The 17589-nt window shown below is 43.6% G+C and overlaps 1 protein-coding gene and 1 long non-coding RNA gene across 13 annotated transcripts in view; one reads left to right on the forward strand and one right to left on the reverse strand.

Annotated features, from left to right (window-relative positions):
* Positions 1 to 532, reverse strand: part of CASK (calcium/calmodulin dependent serine protein kinase) — a 184824-nt gene extending 184292 nt beyond the window's left edge. For 10 of the 12 annotated variants that reach the window (XM_077781677.2, XM_085560260.1, XM_085560237.1 and 7 more), the window contains exon 1: positions 359 to 531. In XM_077781677.2, coding sequence (XP_077637803.1) covers positions 359 to 417 — 59 coding nt within the window. In that variant the 5' untranslated portion in view covers positions 418 to 531. Of the gene's footprint in view, positions 1 to 358 lie in introns of all 12 variants that reach the window. The other 2 variants (XM_077781674.2, XM_031507871.3) reach the window with 2 other exon arrangements.
* The window catches only part of LOC110474871 (uncharacterized), a 45109-nt gene continuing 27640 nt past the window's right edge, over positions 121 to 17589 (forward strand). Inside the window, exon 1 of the long non-coding RNA XR_014950010.1 lies at positions 121 to 257. This is a non-coding gene — a long non-coding RNA (uncharacterized LOC110474871). The remainder of the gene's footprint in view (positions 258 to 17589) is intronic.

Below are 17589 nucleotides of genomic sequence, written 5' to 3' on the forward strand. Positions count from 1 at the left end.
CCCTTCCCTTCCCCAAGAGGCAATCCTTGATGGGTGTGCCAGGAATGGGATATCGGGGGGGGAGGAGAAGAAAAGGGGTGGGAAGTGGTTGCCGCTTGCTGCAGCCAGGCTGAGCGATGGCGAGGTGGTTAATCATGGTGGCTGAGGAAACATGGGGTCACTTCTCCCCCTTCCGCCTCCCGTGTGACGAGGACGGTGGGCACCGGCCACGGGGTGGGGGACCCGGACCCCGCACGGACCCGCCGGCGGCGACTCAGGTGGGTCCCGGGCGGAGCATCCCGGTGCCCGGTGCGGGCGGGGGGCGCGGGGCAGCGCTCCCCCGCCCAGCCCTGCCCTGCCCGCTCCCCGCCGCACTCACTTGCCGATCACCTCGCAGAGCTCGTACACGTCCTCGAACAGCACGTCGTCGTCGGCCATGGTCCGGGCGGGGGGGCTCAGCCCGAGAGGCGGCGGCCCCGGGGACGCCCGGCTCCCCCGCCGCTCAGCGCCCACCGCCACCACGGTAAATCCCGGCCGCTCCCAGCGCCGCCCGCCCGCCCGGGGCTCCCGCGGCCGCGCCGGGACTCCCCGCTCCTGCCGCTCCTCCTCCGCCTCCTGCCGCGGCCGCCGCCGCTCCCCGCGCGTGTCGCACCCCCCGCGCCCCCGCCTCCCACCCCCCTCCCGCCCCCTCCCTCCCGCGCTCAGCCGCGGCTCCCGCGGGCGGCTCCGGCTCAGCGGGGCGGCGCGGGAGCCATGGAGGGGATCGGGGCGGGCGGCAGCGCCGGGTCACTCCCTCGCCGGGCGGGAGCGGGGCGCGCGTTCCCGGGCGGGCGGGCGGGAGCGCCGGGAGGGAGGATAATAGTGGGAGGGGGAAGGGCGGGAGGAGCCCCGGCGCGGGCGCTGGTTCCGCTCCCGGGCGCGAGGAGGAGGCGGCGGCGAGGCGGCGGTCGCGACAGGCGCTCGCGATAGGCGCTCGCGGCACCGAAGGGCGGGCGGGCGCGCGCGCGCGCGCGTGCTCCCGGCGCCGCCGTCACGCAAGCCCCGTCACGGGGGCGGGCGCCGCCGGGGGGCGCGCGCGCGCACGCGCGCGGGGCGCGGGGAGGGGGGGGGGCGAGCCACGCCCCCAACCGCCCGCTCGAGGGGTCCGGGGAGGCGCGAGGGGAGGGGGCTCGCGCAGGCGCGGTGACGTCATGGCGCGGGGAGGGGGAGGTGGGTGTGACGTCACGGCGCGGGCGCGGGTGCCGCTCGCGCTTATCGCCCGTGCGGCCCTGACCGCCTTTATCGCCATTATCGCCTTTATCGCCATTATCGCCTTTATCGCCATTATCGCCTTTATCGCCATTATCGCCCCCGTCACCCCCAGCGAACCCGCGGCCGGCACGGGGACGGTCGCGCCGCGCGCTCGCAGGAAACCGGGCAGTGGCGGTGAAGAAGCCGTGTGCGAGCCGGGCTCGCACGGCTCTGTCCCGTGCTTTATTTTCCCTTCTGTGTGTTCCAGCGGGATGCAAGTGTTTTCTGCGGCACGAACCGGACCGCCTGTGTTGTTGGGAGAGCCGCTCTTTATCCCTAAAACAGTGAATTCGCCCTGTGGCAGTGCGCCGTGAGCCGCTCCTCCAGCTGTGCGGGGCACCGCTGGCTCCAGCCGCGCGGAACAACGCGCGGGAGACATCGGGTGGATTTTAAATCACCCCATGCTCGCACCATTCATTGTTCCATGGTGTTCAACATGCTGCACGTGTGTGCTTTTCCAAGTTTTTTGAAAACTTGGATGTTTTGTTGAAGAAAGCAAAGCTCTCTTGAAGGGTTTAGTCGGGAACTCTTGCAGTTTACAGAAAGTATTTATTTCTCTCAAGGTACAGTAGTACACGTGCAACTTCCCAAAACTCATTAACAGAGGTAAATTATGGAATTGTTCCCCAGACTGAGGAAAAAAAACTATCAGAGCAGAATTCTCTGATGAAATGGTTTAAAGGTTGGCTTTAAAACGTAGAGCTGACAACACCTTACCTTGTTCCTGTCTCCAGAAAAAATTTAAAAGTAATAAAAAAATAAGAAAACCAGTGAAAATAATTACATCTATTTAATTACATCTAACTAATTATATCTAATAATTACATCACTGCACAGTGCTATCTTAAGGGTGAGAGACATTCCTGTGGGTCTGTGCTCCATCCCATACAAACCTTTGAAAAATATTTAAACCACCATCTGCTCTTTGGACTGCAAACAAAAAGCTGATATATTTAAACCGTTCTCTAAATTTCACACAGCTAAACGTGGGCACCCATTTTTTCCTTTTGCAGGCCCACAAGGCTGTCCCACACAGGTCACTCAGAAAGAATTTTTAGAATATGGGTGAGTGTTCACTTAGACTTTGAGCTGGAGTTGTCTGTGAAGCTGTCGTGAGAAGTTAACATAAAAAAAAACAATTCAAAAGTGCACAAGAAAGAAAATTGCTGGTGGTGGATCTCTTCCTGAGCTGGGGCAAATGCTTTGGCTGCTCCAGCAGCATCACCTGAGGTGTTGCCTCCCTCTGGATGCTGAGTGCTTGGTGTCACACCAGGCCATATTGCCCAGGTGAGACAGTTTAAACTGAATAAAAGTTTACCAGGCATAATATATGGGGGCCTTTGTGCCAAAATATTGTCATAGAGCAAACCTTCATTGGACATTTGTGTTGGTTTTGGGAATAGGCAGCACATAAATGTGGCTTTCTGCTAAAGTACAAGGTCCTGGGGCACAGGCTGGGGGTTTGTTGTGATCCTGGGAAGGAAGTTGGAAGACACAGAACAAAAATGAGCTTTTGCTGAAGAGAGGTGATCCATTCCCTGGCATCCAGGGAATGCCAGTAGGCATCTGGCTGACTTGAGGGGTCCTAGAGCAGCCTTAGCATTCACTAGGCTCAAAAGAAGCAAGGTGGATCTATCAAACCTGTCCTCACTCAGTACAGGGGAAGAGTGAACATGGGTGCTGCCTCCCGTTTGAGTTGCATGAGGAGAATCTGTCTGAACCAGGATTTTGGTGTAGATCTGGATCATAAAAAGTTGCACAGTGAGCCAGTAAATGCAGCAGAGATGCCACTGCATCAGCAGTTACTGGAACAATTGAGAACTGTGCTGTTACTCTGTTTCAGATTGAATGGGCTCAGGAAAATATGAGCGTTGGTCTGCCAGAAGGACCCAGTAGCATGATAATCCAAGCAGAGCATTTGCAAGTGTGTTTGTGATCAGAAATTCCAGCCACACGTTCAAAAGTAGTCATTCCCTTTCGTAAGCAAGCATTTTTGATTTTCACACATTTATCCAGTGTGGATCCTTACAGATTGTGGGATTAAATTAATAATTCTGAAATACATACATCTAACATCTCATCAAAAAGTGTGTAACCATAATGTTTGGCATACGAGCAGAAGTGACTTTGCACTTGAGACCTGAAATTATTTACTGGCGAGGTAATGGTCTGAAAGCAGATCAGTTGGTTCAGAGCTGGGAGAGGGACTTTTTGATCAGGCAAGAGTAAGAGAACACTGAGTGTTCACATGAGGAAATGCCCTACAGCCCCTGGTAGCCTTTCCCAAAGCACTGCACGTGTTTCAGCTACCTGTCTGCCAGATTCTGGACAGGCTGGTTAAGATTGTGTATGTTTAGGTTAACCAGTTTTGCATTCAAAAAATGCTAAGGAGTAGCTGAGTGTGGGCTCGGGCACTAGAAAACTTATTTCTTAAAATTTTGTGGGGTTTTCAAATTTTATTCACCTGGGGTTTTCGCATACAGTCCGCACAGCATGAGCCACAGGACAGGTAAGTTGTTCAAAAATTGGTTTTGGAGCAGTAGTTATCAGTTATCCAAAGAGCCTTTGTGTTTTCATTTAAAATTTGATGTAAAAAGTACACGATGAAGAAGAACAAGAAATTTCAGTGGTTTGACAGCGTTCTGTTATCCCACAGATGTAGAAAGCACCAAATCCTGTTCCTCAGATTCCAATTGTAACAGGGTCTTGGGTACTTGATCTGTAACCCAGATATTAATTCCCTCCCTCTTAAAAAGTTTGAGAATGACACTGAAGATGAGTATGAGCTGTTAGTATTTTGTAAAAGAGAATATTGCAGGCCTACCGGGTTTCTGACAAACTGCCATATTGTTTAGGTGGGTCAGTTCTGTGAGCTGAAAATTGTTCATACTTTGGGCAGTAGAAAACATGTTTTGGTTGAAATGAAAAGTGTTTTGATCACAGGCACATTTTCAGGGATATTTTACAGGGACATTTGCAGTCCCTGTAAAAACTGTTAGTGAAAAGAGCCTTCAAAAGCCATCAGCTGACCTGGAGTAGGTCTGAATGATTTCTTGCAAAAGTCTGTAATTAAATCAGCTCAGAATCTGCCATGTGGCAGGGTAGGCTGCAGCTGCAGAGCTCAGGTGTAGCACACAAGTTATGCCACACTGTAATTAAGGAGGCAGGGTTTCCCACGAATGCTTGTCTTAACAGGTGAGTGATGTTTGTCTGGGAAGATAAATCTCCAGCTGCATTTTTTCCCCCCCAGTGGAGTTGGTTTTAAGTTCCTTCACAGTGTCAGTTCTCCATTGCTTGGTGAGAAGGAGACTCTCACTGTCACTTTTCTTCACTGAAGCCACCACCAGGTCTCTTTTCTGCAGCCACTTCTCTTCAAAAAGCAGTTGGAGCTTATCTCAGGGGATCTGTACCTTGCCCCTGATTAATTCTGTTGAAATTGACCGCCAGGTTCAAAAGTTCCTGGAAAAGTTATGTGTAGTGTGAACATGGCAAAACCTCTTTTCCCTGGCCAGCAGGCTGAGAGGTGCCTCTTTGGAATAAGAAATTTGCTTTCACTGCCTTTGAGACATGGTGACCACATCCCCTTCCTCTGACATGGCTCACACTGACCCAGGGCCAGTAACCAGACAGGTTTTTTCTAGGGAAAAAGTCACTTTCCTCATCTGGAATTAGATTGCACTCATAATTAAACAGAAATTATGGTAACACTACTGGAGATGGGCATTGAACTAGACCAAAGCTGACCCAATATGACACTTTCAGAAGTATCACAAGTCACCTTTCAAAATCAACTTCCAAAGGTGAAAAAGTCCCAGGTAAGAATAGCTGACAACATCAAAAGAGAGAGGAATACTTTAAAATTACACAAACCCTTATTTAATGGAGTTTCTTTAGTTATTCCTTGCCATTCTGCTGATTTTCCCCTTCCTTGTGTACCATGTAGCTGTGTCTTGATTTCATTACTGGAGGTGTTTATTTATTTCTCCCCAGCTGCAGCTTTTCCTCATTGATGAGTATGGATTAAATTATAATAAATGCAGAGGAAATCTCTCCAGGATGCTTTTATTGAATTTTTCTTAAATTAAAAATGTCTTACAGGGGTTAAATCCAGGTAATAAAACCAACTAAAAATTCCAGTTATCGTTTCATCATTTGCAACCATATGCTACATTCATGCACCTACATAGAGAAAAATAATTAAAAATCACATTATAAAGACAATATCAAAATGCAAAGTACTAGCACCAAAAAAAAAAAAAAAAAAAAGAAAACTAATTACCCTTTTATTTTCCTTTCATGTCTTTATTTCCTTTTTTCTTGCATTTATCACTCTCGTGTCTTTTGTACAAGATTATTAAGTGCTTTTGACTAGACAGGTGCCACCCTAATAGAAACTCCAGAAGGGCCCCACAAAGCTGAGCGAATGCCCAGAGGAGCTTTGGTGTAGATAAATGGCAGGGAATACTTCACTGAGAGGAAATCCTGAGCTACACCCTCCCTGCTGGATGCTGAACTTGGAACTGGTGGTTGCAACTCTGGAAAGATCCCTCAGACTCAGCCAGGCAGTTTCTGGAACCACTGCTGTGGGGTGCAGTGACAGTCAAAATAAAAAAGAAAAAGCCAAGGCAGTATTGGGTGTGTCAGGGGAGGCATGGAAACAAGGCAGAAAGTGTTATTTTGCCTCCACATAAAACTCTGGTGCACCCACAGCTGGAGGGCTGGGACGTTTTAGGCCTTTCCATCTGCAGGAAGATGGCAAAGGAGAGAGAATGGCAACAAAAACAACCCAGGGATGAGCCAGGTGCCTTGCAAGAGAGGGTGAAAGGCTGGGACTTGTCAATTTGCAAAGACACCTGAGGTAAGGTATATTGAGGTTTGCAAAAGCATGAAGGTGAAAACTGAGTTGTTCTTCAAACCCCGCACTACTGAAAGTAAGGGATGATCTATAAAGCAAGTGGGAAAGTAGTTTAAGACAGAACCTACTTTCAAAAAAATATTATACACACACACTGGATAGCAAACTTTTTGAGAACTTTCTGGCACAAGAAGCTGTGGACACCAATAATACCAGGAGGTTCTAAAAGGAGTGAAAGCATTTCAGGAATGACACATCATTATAACAAAACCCCTGGGTAGGTAGGCAGGGGTGTGCCATGGAGCAGGCCTGGTACAACAACAGTAGGTGCTGGGAAGATGGAAGGGTTACAGGTTGTGACCAGGCTTTCATGCACTTTCAAAGCTATCTCCTACTGCCACCGCTCTCTTTTCATTTTCAAAGGTGTGAATTCAGTTTTCACTACAAGTTATACAGTCAGCTTCTCCACATTCAGGTGAATCCCCAGAAGCAGCACACCTGGAGTTTAAATAATCTTCTTACCCAGGAAGGCCACATTACTGATCTCAGTCTTCCCTCCCAGGTAAGAAGGACTAGGTGAACCCATCAGGGCATTTCTTATGCTCTCAGCCTCTTAGTTTTATTCTGTGTTTCATTTTTCATTCCAAACTTTGTCCTTTATTTTGTCCCCATTCTGCCACCTATTTATTTTCCAAACCCTCTTTATGAGGTTTAAAATACCTAATTTTTCTTACTGCATTTCCCAGATCACTATTAATGTGCAGTAATGCAGTACAAAAGCTGACAAGGTTTACAGTTGAAGGCTTCTAAGACACAGCTATGGCTTTAGCACTTATCCTATAGCCTCAGGGTAAGCTAAGCTTGCCACATTTTATAACTTTAGAAGAGAATACTAATTCTGTAAGTAGTTATTTACTAAATATTTCATCTTCCTCTTTGTCATCCAGCTTTTTTTCTTTTTATCCTGGTTTTCTCAGCCTCCTTTATTTTTTTTCAGATGGGGAGTCTCTTCACAGAAAAGTGAACACCCTCTGCCTGACCATTTAGTTACTTCCCACTTCCTTCTCTCTCTTATGCTTTCCCTTTCTGGAGTATTGTGCTGGCACTACATGATTATTCACACCCAAACTTCAAGGTTGTTTTATACTTCCTGAGTAAAACACCACCTGCAATGGAAAGACTTGGTATTGACTTCCTGATTCAGACTGGCCAAGTCACCACTGAGAAAATTCTTGTAAACTTTTTAGCTGCAGGAATCCAAGCTATAGATGGTTTGCAACAGACCTTTGACATTTAGCAGGAGAAAAACTCCTGGGAGGGCAAAGGTGTAAGGTTTTCCATGTCCCATGAAATTCTATTCAGGTCTATCAGAGGGAAAAACTGGGAGAAAAATGTCCTTTTTTCCTCTGGCTTATGTTGGCAGCAGCACTCTGACAGCCATCCAAGGGGACTGGCCATCCTCATCCCTGGCAGACTCCACAGCATTCACATTGTGCTGGGAGCCTGACGCTGGCTGCAGCTGAAGAGCTGTTGTGAAAGTGAAATTTGGAGACAGCAGAGAGAGAAAAAGACTGCCACACTTTATAACAGCTCTCTCTAGACCCAGTACACAGCATCTCTCTGATTGCTCTCTTTATGGGCTCTGCCTTATTCTGAAGAAATTCCAGCCATTCTTCCTTGATGACTACCTGTGCACTGCACAGGGTCCAAATCTCAGCAGAGACTTCTGTGAGTGGCTTGGGGCCTTTTCATTTGGAAGGAAAAAAATGCTTCCACAAAGTCAATTTTTTTTCCTTGGGAAAAGGTACTTGTGTGCTAAGTAGGAAACTATTTTTGTGATTGCTGCACTATTTTCTCTCACTATTGGAATGTCAGGGGAGAATATAACAGAAGGTGGGAAGAAGTGGGAGAAGGATTTTGATTTAAGGACAGGAGAATGACACATAAGTGAGCAAATTGTTATTTAGGCTGTAGGAAAGTGTGGTCCTCAATGATGCTTTGCCTGGTGTTTTTACATCAGGTCAATATGCTCAGCTTCAAGCTTTTTTGGCCATCAGTGCTCATCTGGAGACAAGGCTTGCCCTCAATTTTCTCTCAGCTCCAGGTGTACATCTCTCTGCTCCTTCACCAATGTAAAATATGTTATCATAGAAGCAGAGGAAAACCAAGGATCATGGAAATGTGTAAACACTTTCTAAAGAGCTGAAAATGCTTGTTCTAACCTCATCTTATGCATGATGACTCCTAATCAGAAGCTCTGTCTGATGCTGGTGATGTCCTTAGCACAAGGAACACAAAAGAATCTAGAAGAACTAAGTTCTCAGGATTATATTTTTAAAGTAATTTAAGAAGGACAAAACTCTAGGAATAATTAATTTTTCTGTGAGAAAAATAGCCAGATGTAACACATGGTGCTGGCAGTCCACCCAAACCTCTGTCCTGTCAGAAATGCACACTCTGTCCTTCCCATGCTGTCACCATTCAGATCCCTCTGACTCCCTTGCTGTTTGGGTTCTCTCTGAGGCTTTTCCATGCCATGGTGTCCATTTTGTGCTGCACACCCACAGACTCTGGCTGAGCCTGTGCTCAGTCATTACAGATGTCAGTAAAGGGCATCTCTTAGACTGGAAGCTTGAGTTCAGTCGTAATAATTGATTATTTCAAACAAGGGCTGGGCAGGGCCAAGTAGTTTTCTCCTCTCAGAAGACAGGAGACGCTGTCTAAAAATCTTCTAAGTACTTATTTGTAGTAATTGTCAGATCAGTGGGTAAATCCTACCATAAGTGGAAAAGCTGTGACTTTCAGTACTAAGAGGCTTGATTGGGGTGGTGTTGTCCTTCCTTTGGTGCCTTTGGTTGGAAGTATGAAGATAATCAGAGAGCAGATGTGGCCCAGAGTAGCTGGTCCTGTCCAGAAGCACGTCAGCTCAAGGATGTGAAGGACACAAAGACCAATGATGAATTATGTATAGGGAAAGGCACTTGGTTTGCCTCTGCTGTGCAGATACAGCCAGTGCCCAGCTGGTCAGGTAAACCAAGACTTTGACAAGCTCTAGTCAATTCTGTTTTCTCATCCTGTAGGTTTCTAACAAAGAATCATATACAAATAATCTCATTAACTTTAGGCCTCAATGGTCTCCATCTGAGCTAATTGTCTGGGCTTCATTTATATACAGTCAGCAGATAGACACATTTCTGAGGCATAATCACTCTGGATATACTGGGGATGCAGTGAAGAGCTCCAGCAATTTTCCCTTTAAAAATAGAGATATTTTTTTTTTCCTTTGATCTTTCAAAGGGGGATGCTTTAAACTCTTCTGTTAATATAGTAATAGATGCCCTAAAAGAAAAGGAGAAGATTACTAGCTTTATAAAAAGCAATGAGAAAAGTATTTTTTCCTTGTCTGGCTTTCACAGAAATGAAAAAATGTCTCCTCAAGATTTCCGTGTTCTGGAACCAGCAGGCACCACAGAGTTTGATAGGGATCTGTCTGCCTTGGAGTGTGAGCGCCTAACAAGAGCAGAGCAATTTGTAGCTCATATTTAACAACTGGTTCAAGCCAGAACCTCTTAAAGACAAGGTTCTCAGCAACTTCCCTCTGCATCCTGAAATTAAACATTAACATAATAAGGAAGTTCAGTTCCTAACTTAATCTAACTTAATGAACAAAGGCATGTTCAGTTAGTCTGAGGTGCTCTGCACTGATTCATGGAAATGGAAATATCTCCCAGAGTATCAATACTCTTGCTGTCAGATGGCAGCAAGGCTGTTAGCTCCACTTGTGCCGCGTCCTGAAACAAATTCATCTCAACCTGCTGCAGCTCTTGGCTGTCAGAATTTCTCAGGTGAAATGGCAGTGCTGGGACTTCTCCTTTGGAGAATGTGTCACGTATTCCTCTGCATCTGTCCACCTGCTGTGTCAAGTTTGTCTCTGGCCACAGGATATTTCTTACAGCATCATTAGTATTTGCAGTCATTGCTCTTCATTGCCACAGTTATTTCTTATGAAATGGTGACAGCTCCTGGTATTCCAGATTATACTTCCCTTTCACCTTCCCCCACCTCATATTTTTTCCCATGTAGCTGCTGGTTGCTGTGACTTTGACATGAATTCCTGGTAAGCACTCTAGAGCAGGCACTCCTGTTTTCAGTTTTCAGTTGAATAAAATGTAAGCAAGTAACAAGGCATGTTACAATGGTGCCACTCCATTATTAACAGCACTAGGTACAGATCAGAATTGGCATCCATTCCTGTGTGATCTTTAACATTTTCTGCTGGCCTGTAGAGGCTGGAGATGATGGAGTTTATGGTTATATGACTAAACTTATATTTCTGAACAAAATGGTTAAATAGGACCCTGATAAATGTCAGACATTTGTGTATCAGGTATGCCAGGCCTAGCATAAGGGTTCAAATTTGGGATATCCCTAAGATGTTATCTTTTCTAGCAGCACTGTCCCAGGAAAATGAGAATACTCTTAATACACATCTAGGATAAGGGACTGCTGACTACAGATTTTCCTTTCCAGCCAGGACATGCAAGCTCTCTTCTCCTTTGCATTGGGAACAAGTACTTGCTGTATCATATGACAAGTCTTACCACTTCCTCTATGAATTAATTTGTTTAGGAGCAGGACAAATCTCTATACCATTTTCTTACTGTTTTCAGTCCCTAAATTAATTTCCTTCACTCATTTTATAATTTTTCAAAGACATCTTAAAAATGACCACTCCAGTCTCTTTAAGCATCCATCTGACATTTAGAGCACTTCTCAATTCGAGCTTGATAAAGATTATCAGTAAAGACAGAATAATATACTAGGCACAGTATGTAAATAGTTTTAATTACATTTTGTAAAAAACTTGTTTGTAAGAGCAGGTTTGACAAAGTCTGTATTCTGTGTCTACTGTTGGTTTATTTTTTTATCTGCTTGCTTCATGTAAAATCTGACTCTGGACCTTGAACCACAGCCCAGTTTTTAAGTGGGCGAGTGTGCCTGCAGCCACCAAAACTTTCCTAGGTTTTAATTTAACTTGCAAATCATGTTTCTGTAGCTGAATGTTGTTCTTCAAAGTACTACTTCCCAGCTCCCTGTGGCAGACAGTCAATTTCAGTTAAAACTTATCTCTGGGGAATGAGAGCATAAACCTTTTTAGTTGTGGTGCTGGCAACTGCTGACACCCACATGCAACTCAGAATCAGAGACACAGAATGGCTTGGGTTGGAAGGGACCTTCAAGATCATCTCATTCCAACTCCCCTGCAATGGTGGGACACCTTCCATAGGCCAGGTTGCTCAGAGCTCCGTCCAACCTGGCCTTGATGGAGTGGATGTGGAATGGGCGGCCACAGCTTCTCTGGGCAGCCCGTGCCAGGGCCTCAGTGCCATCACTGCAAGAGAACTTGCACCATTGTCCTTCTTGGAGTGGGTGGAAGAAAACTTTATGTTGTGATTACTTTCACAGGCCTCTCACTCCTTCAGCTTCTCAAGAGCTTTGTCACTGGCAGTGGCACTTGTTTCTCGAGTGCTTTGCTGGGTCCTCTGCTCTGCAGAGTGCCAGGCTTAGAAAGCTGGTTCTGGCAGCTCTGTCAGGCACAAATTTGCATGCAACGTTTGTCTCTCCAAGGAATCTTTAAACTCTTTCTTGTCTGTCAGGCTAGGTATACTAATGATAACATCAACCTCCCTCGTGTGATCATTTCCTAAACCATTCTAGAAAATGAGATGGATTAATGAAGACTTATTATTTAAATTGCTCAAGGTACTCGGCTCATTTTTGACTGAACACAGGAGCTTCTGCCATGACTGCTACAACCAGAAGGGATGTCTGTTGGTCCCTAAGCATCCAGCACATCCCAGTTTTAAGATTATATGTCTTAGTTTAAACCTCACAAACTACAGCAGCTCTGACAAAATTTCTGAGAGTGTGCTCACGTGCTAAACTAGTTGTATATGAAAGCACAAAGCTGTGCATGGGTTTATTTTGCTCCCCTGAAAGCTCACTGATTTCAAATTGCCTCAGGTATCTGTGCAGTCGTCAGTGAAGTTACACCCTTAGTTTTATTTTGGTCCTGGGCTTTATTGTGTAAGCCTACAGAGCCAAGATGTTTGAGTGATTCATTCCTGTCTGGTATCTCTCTGACTGCCATGGTTTAACCTGGCTCTGTGCACCAGCTCTTGGCATTTTCCAGAGCTCTGGAAAGCTGTGGTTCCCTGCCCTGGCTGCTTCACAGCTGCTACTGTCAGCCCATAGTAGCTGTGGCTCAGAAAATGTTCAGGTCTTGCACTTTGAAGTCTCTGGATGTCACTCATAACTAATCACTCATCTCTGAAACGTTCTCCCCAATGCTAAAAGTGTTTGCAGAAATAATTTACTGTGGATAGGCAAAAAAATGCTGGCAATTTAGAAGTAATTAAAAATTTTCCATTTCAACACTTGAGGATTTCTACCTTCAGTGCAAAAACATTACAGGTCTCAGCAGCTGTCACCCTCAGCAGACCACTGTGCTGTTACTCAGCATAGCCTGCTTTTATTGGAATAACATTTGAAATTAAAAATTAAGGTTTTCAAAAGAACTTCTGATTTTTGTTTTCTTGTAAGTTTAACCTCTCACTTCAAGTAAGAGGAAGCTGGTAACATTGTTTGCCCCATTTCTTAGATACTGGATTATGCATTTGCCTGACTTTTTATTTTACCTTTTCCTCTTTATTCTTTAATTTTCCATGTTACAAAAGTGACACGGTAGCCCTAAATATAGCAGAAGATTGCTCATGAGACTATCTTAAATTAATCTTATTAAAATAATTGATTAAACTTGGTTCTTGACTAAAAATTAAATCTTTTTTTTCTTCTTTGTTTGACTCAAGGTCAATTTTAAGCACCTTTGTCATTCTTTGACAGATAGACACAATGTCCTGGAAAACATTTTGAGGAGAAATAGCAAAGAGAAAACTTGTTCCCACATACTTCTAAACCCCTAGGGTTCGATTCTGTAGCACAGTGAAAGATCACATTTGTAATCTGCTCCTTAAACTTGGGACCTCTAATATGTAGGGCTAAGTGTGTGTTTAAGTATCTGAAAACATTTTGTTGTCTGTTTACCTGAATCAGCCCTCTGGATGGTGATAATTAAATTCAAGCACCCTCTGAAAGCATGCCTGGCTCATTTTCAACCACTACAGTAAAAAGACCTTTCTCCAAGGGGGAGATAATGCAGGGGAAATATTAACTGAGGAACCCCCCACCAAATTCAGTATATAGCCTGCCCTGGATAATTTCTTTGCTGCTTCTTCTTGCTGCTGAATACAGCAAGCCTTTAGCATGGACCTTCAGGTCATGTAGACTGGACATAAACATGAAGAAATTATTAATCCCGAACACAATTCTATGTAATTTTTTCCCCCTGTCTATCTAAAACACTTCTGGGAGAGATACTCAGTGAAAAATTATCTTTACAGTATGACAGGCTGTTGCCAGGAGCTCAGCATGAATGATCAAACAATTTTACTAATCTGTTTTTAACACAGCATACAGAGGTAAGGAAGAATTATGTCCTACACAAATATAACGCAAAATCAGAATAATATTTTCTTATTTGAGTATCCACATGTGAAAAAGAAAAGAAAATAAAAAGTTTGCTCTGAAGTCAGCCATTTAGATACTTTGGCAGAGAGAAAATCAAAAGTTCTTCTGAAATAAGGGAAGAAATATGTGGAACATGGAGATCAAAGCCAGCCTCCACTGTAGGATAACCAGCTGTCATTGGCTGGTCTTTCTGTGAAGCATTTATTTAAATACTTATGTATTCAAATAGTAATTGTTCTACGTTTCTAAAGCTCTCTCTCTTCTATTTGCATATTGGTCTTGCATAATTTTGAATGGGACTAAATTACTTCACTAATTTTGACTAATATTTTAAATGAAGCTGCCAAAAAGTTACAACCCTAATTTACCTAATAGATTTGCTTCTATGAACTTTCCTTCAAGCTACTGCCTGAATAAATATATTAAAAGTTCAAGTGGTGTAATTTATCTCAGACCTTCTGCAGTTACAGTACTGTGCAATACTTCATGTAGTCAAAAACCAATACAATACTAAAATGACAGTACTGGAATTAACTGTTCAGATTCTTTAATTATGTTAAATATGTCAAGACCTTGAAAATAATATCTACAGCATATCAGTGCTTTAATCCTATCAAATTCTGCATTTGAGAAGGAAGATACACATTTGACAAAAAATGTTTAAATACATGATTAAAAGGACAACTTAAGGGACAGGAAACTGTGGGGGCTATTGAGACAGAAACCAGAAAAATGAGTGGTGTAAAACATTTGTTCAGCAAGAATATTTGGTTTCTCATGAGAATTTCCCCCCAGACCAGTATTAGAATAGTTAAAGTTGAACCCAGACATTTGGCAAGTGTGCCCTGCTTGGAAATATTTACAGAATTCTAATACTTAGCAGGTGGTAAAATTTTCCTACCAAGGATCTCCAAGCATTTTACAAAACATTAATAATCAGGCTTTATAAAAAAAAATTAATGCACAGCTTTTCCAGATGTGTCTGCTCTTGGAGGTGGATGGTTTGAAGTTGTACCTCTGGTGCTGCCTGTTCCACCTAGAAAGGAAATCCTTGGAAAGCTGTCAGAGTGCTCAGGGATGTGCAGAAGAGCAAGATGCTGTTTGCTCTGTGCTCATGTGCCCTGGCTTGTGATGCTGTGATGGAGGCATGGAAGAAACCCCCAGGAATCAGCACTGGGACAAACAGAGACCTGGCAAATCTGTGATGTTGTTAAGCACCACCTGCACTGGAGAAAGGAGGGAGATGTGGAAAGGTTAGGAAATTTACTGAAGGTTACACTGCCAGTAGCTGGCAGAGCCGGAGCAAGAGTCCAGAGTTGACTCTGAGCCTTGTGCCTGCATCACTGGGCTGGCTTTTATTCCAGGGAGCTACAGCTCAAATGGGAAATGAGAGACACTGCAAAGGTATTAGACAGCTGAACAGATTGTAAGTGCTCTGGACAATCTTGTGATTACAGCCCTTGTGAGCTTTGCAAACTGCTGGGTAAATTGGATTAAACAATTATGAATAGGTACGAGGCACCTAAGAGGATATAATGTGGTAGGAACAAACATTTTTCCATCAAGGAAGATGCAAGATTTTCTATAGAAATTAATAATAATAATAATAAAAAAAACTTGATTTGTGAAAAATTCTTTGTAGAAACCTGTGAAAAAAGCTAGGTGTTGTGGAGGAAGAGAAAGTTGTTACAGAAACAATGAGATACAGAAATGTCAGAAGAGGTGGCAGAATGGCCTGAGGCTGAGTACCAGTACTTGGTGATTAATGTAATTTGCAATCTGTAAAAGAATGGTCAGTGAGGTGGCAACGTTTGCAATACGACAAAATTGTCCGGGATAATTAAAACAAGAGAAGACCAAAGAGCACTACAGAGATAGCTAAGCTAGGTCACTGAGCATCAGATGAAAATTAATGTGGGTATTGCAGTTTGGAAGAATTACCTGAACTGCTGTCAGAGGTCAAAGTTAATGGCAACCAATAAAAAGAAAAAAATTTGAGTGAAAACATCAGTGCAAATCTACGAGTGGCATGGAAGAATGTATGGATTTATATGGAATAAATTGGTGGTGTGTTTATTTTAAACCTTTAAATTCTATATATGACATGAAAAGAATGAGTGGCAGAAGAGTTTAGAAGCAACTGGGAGGAATGACATAGGAACATTTCCATATAAAGTATTTCCATATTAGGATTATCTAGCTAAGAAGTGAATATGTAGCTGTAGAGTGCACATTTAAAAAGTTAAGGGAAGGTATTTCATGTTCTTGTATTTTTTAATTGTGATACAAGACCAAAAATATGTTCAAACAATCCAAACATCAAGCAAAAAAAGATAAAGCATCATATTTAACTGAAGACAGAATGGATAATATAAAATGGATGCAACACTGTACTATATTTCTGAGGCCAGGAGAGAACCAGATGGAGGAATGTAAAAGGTATTTATGTCCTCAATTAGAACATACTAAACAATGTATAGAATTGAAGAGAAAGCATAGTAAAAACAAACATTAAAATAAGGAAATGGAGTGGCTATTTCATCTTTGCATTAAAAAATTGGATTTTGTCTTCCTCATCTGGAGTACAGGGACTGTCAACAGCTGCTGACATGATCCTAGATGAGCTGGTGTCATTGCATCTACCCATTTGGAAGTCAAAGGTGCTAATTAGAAGAGAAGAATCAATATGAACAATAGAAAAAAACCAGCAGACTGAACCACTTTAATATTTGGGATAGTCAGATGCTTAATTCTTTTTAACCAGGGAGTTTATTTTCACAAGGGGTGTATAAAATTGACCATAATAATTAGTTTAGGCAGTATGCTTATACTTAGATTCAGGTATTTCTGTTTATAAGGAATGCTTTTATGGATGTTTTCAGTTTCAGTTAGCAGGAAACAGTCAGTGTATAGGCACAGAGCAGCTCCTTTATCAGGTTGAGGAGCTCATGACCTATATAGCCCTGCCATCTGCCCATCTCTTACGCCAAGGTAAATCTGCCTCACTAAACTACTTCATAAAAGAAAGGAAATGCAGCTAAGGCCAATTTATTAAGAACCAGAAATCCTCAACTGTCTTATAAACATCAAAAAAAGGATCAGAACAAAGTGATTTTGCTGTTGCACCATGAGCACTGCTGTAGCTATCTGAGCAAACTAGAGGTCAGAAATATTTCCATTTAAAATAAACAATAATTTGCAGAATAGCAGGTTATCCCACAGAGCCATGGAGACTCCTGTCTCCATCTTTGTTTTCTTCCTGTTTTAGTGGCTGGGTTTTCCATCCTGCAGGAGAGAGCAGAATGTGCCTCAGGTGTGTCCCTGCTCATTATCTTGTCCTTTTGTATTGCTGAGTTTGTCTTTTCCACTTCCCTAACAGTGTGGATGTCCACAAACTAAGAAGTCTCATGAGCTGTGTCTTGTCAATTGATCTTAAATTTTGATGGGCTCAATGCAATGTGAAATAAAGGCCATAAATCTCCTGGAAGACAGCTTTCATTTTCTGATGTAATTGGAAGGGAGGCAAAAGTTAAGCAGCACAGATGAGATTTTTTAGCATATATTGCCTTAAGAAAGAGATTCACATATCATGGGTGCTGGGCAGGGAGAATACATAACTAAGGGGACCTGTGTGGTGACCTGAGTTCTTTTGGTCACACAAACCTCAGCAGCACCTCAGGTTAGTGGCAGAAGTGACTGCCCTGGCTGCCAAGCTGTGAACCCCCATGTGCCTGGGCTGCCTCTGGCTGAGTGTAGCTGGGTATAAATAATCAAGAGTTTCCTGACCCAGGTGTTACAGAAGCCTTTCCTCCACTCTGCTCTTACTTAAACACCTTATTAAAAATAGTCACCTTGCCCCCATGAAAGAATTATGTTTC

Source organism: Lonchura striata, chromosome 1, assembly GCF_050655825.1.
Source record: "Lonchura striata isolate lonStrDom1 chromosome 1, ASM5065582v1, whole genome shotgun sequence".
NCBI lineage: Eukaryota > Metazoa > Chordata > Aves > Passeriformes > Estrildidae > Lonchura > Lonchura striata.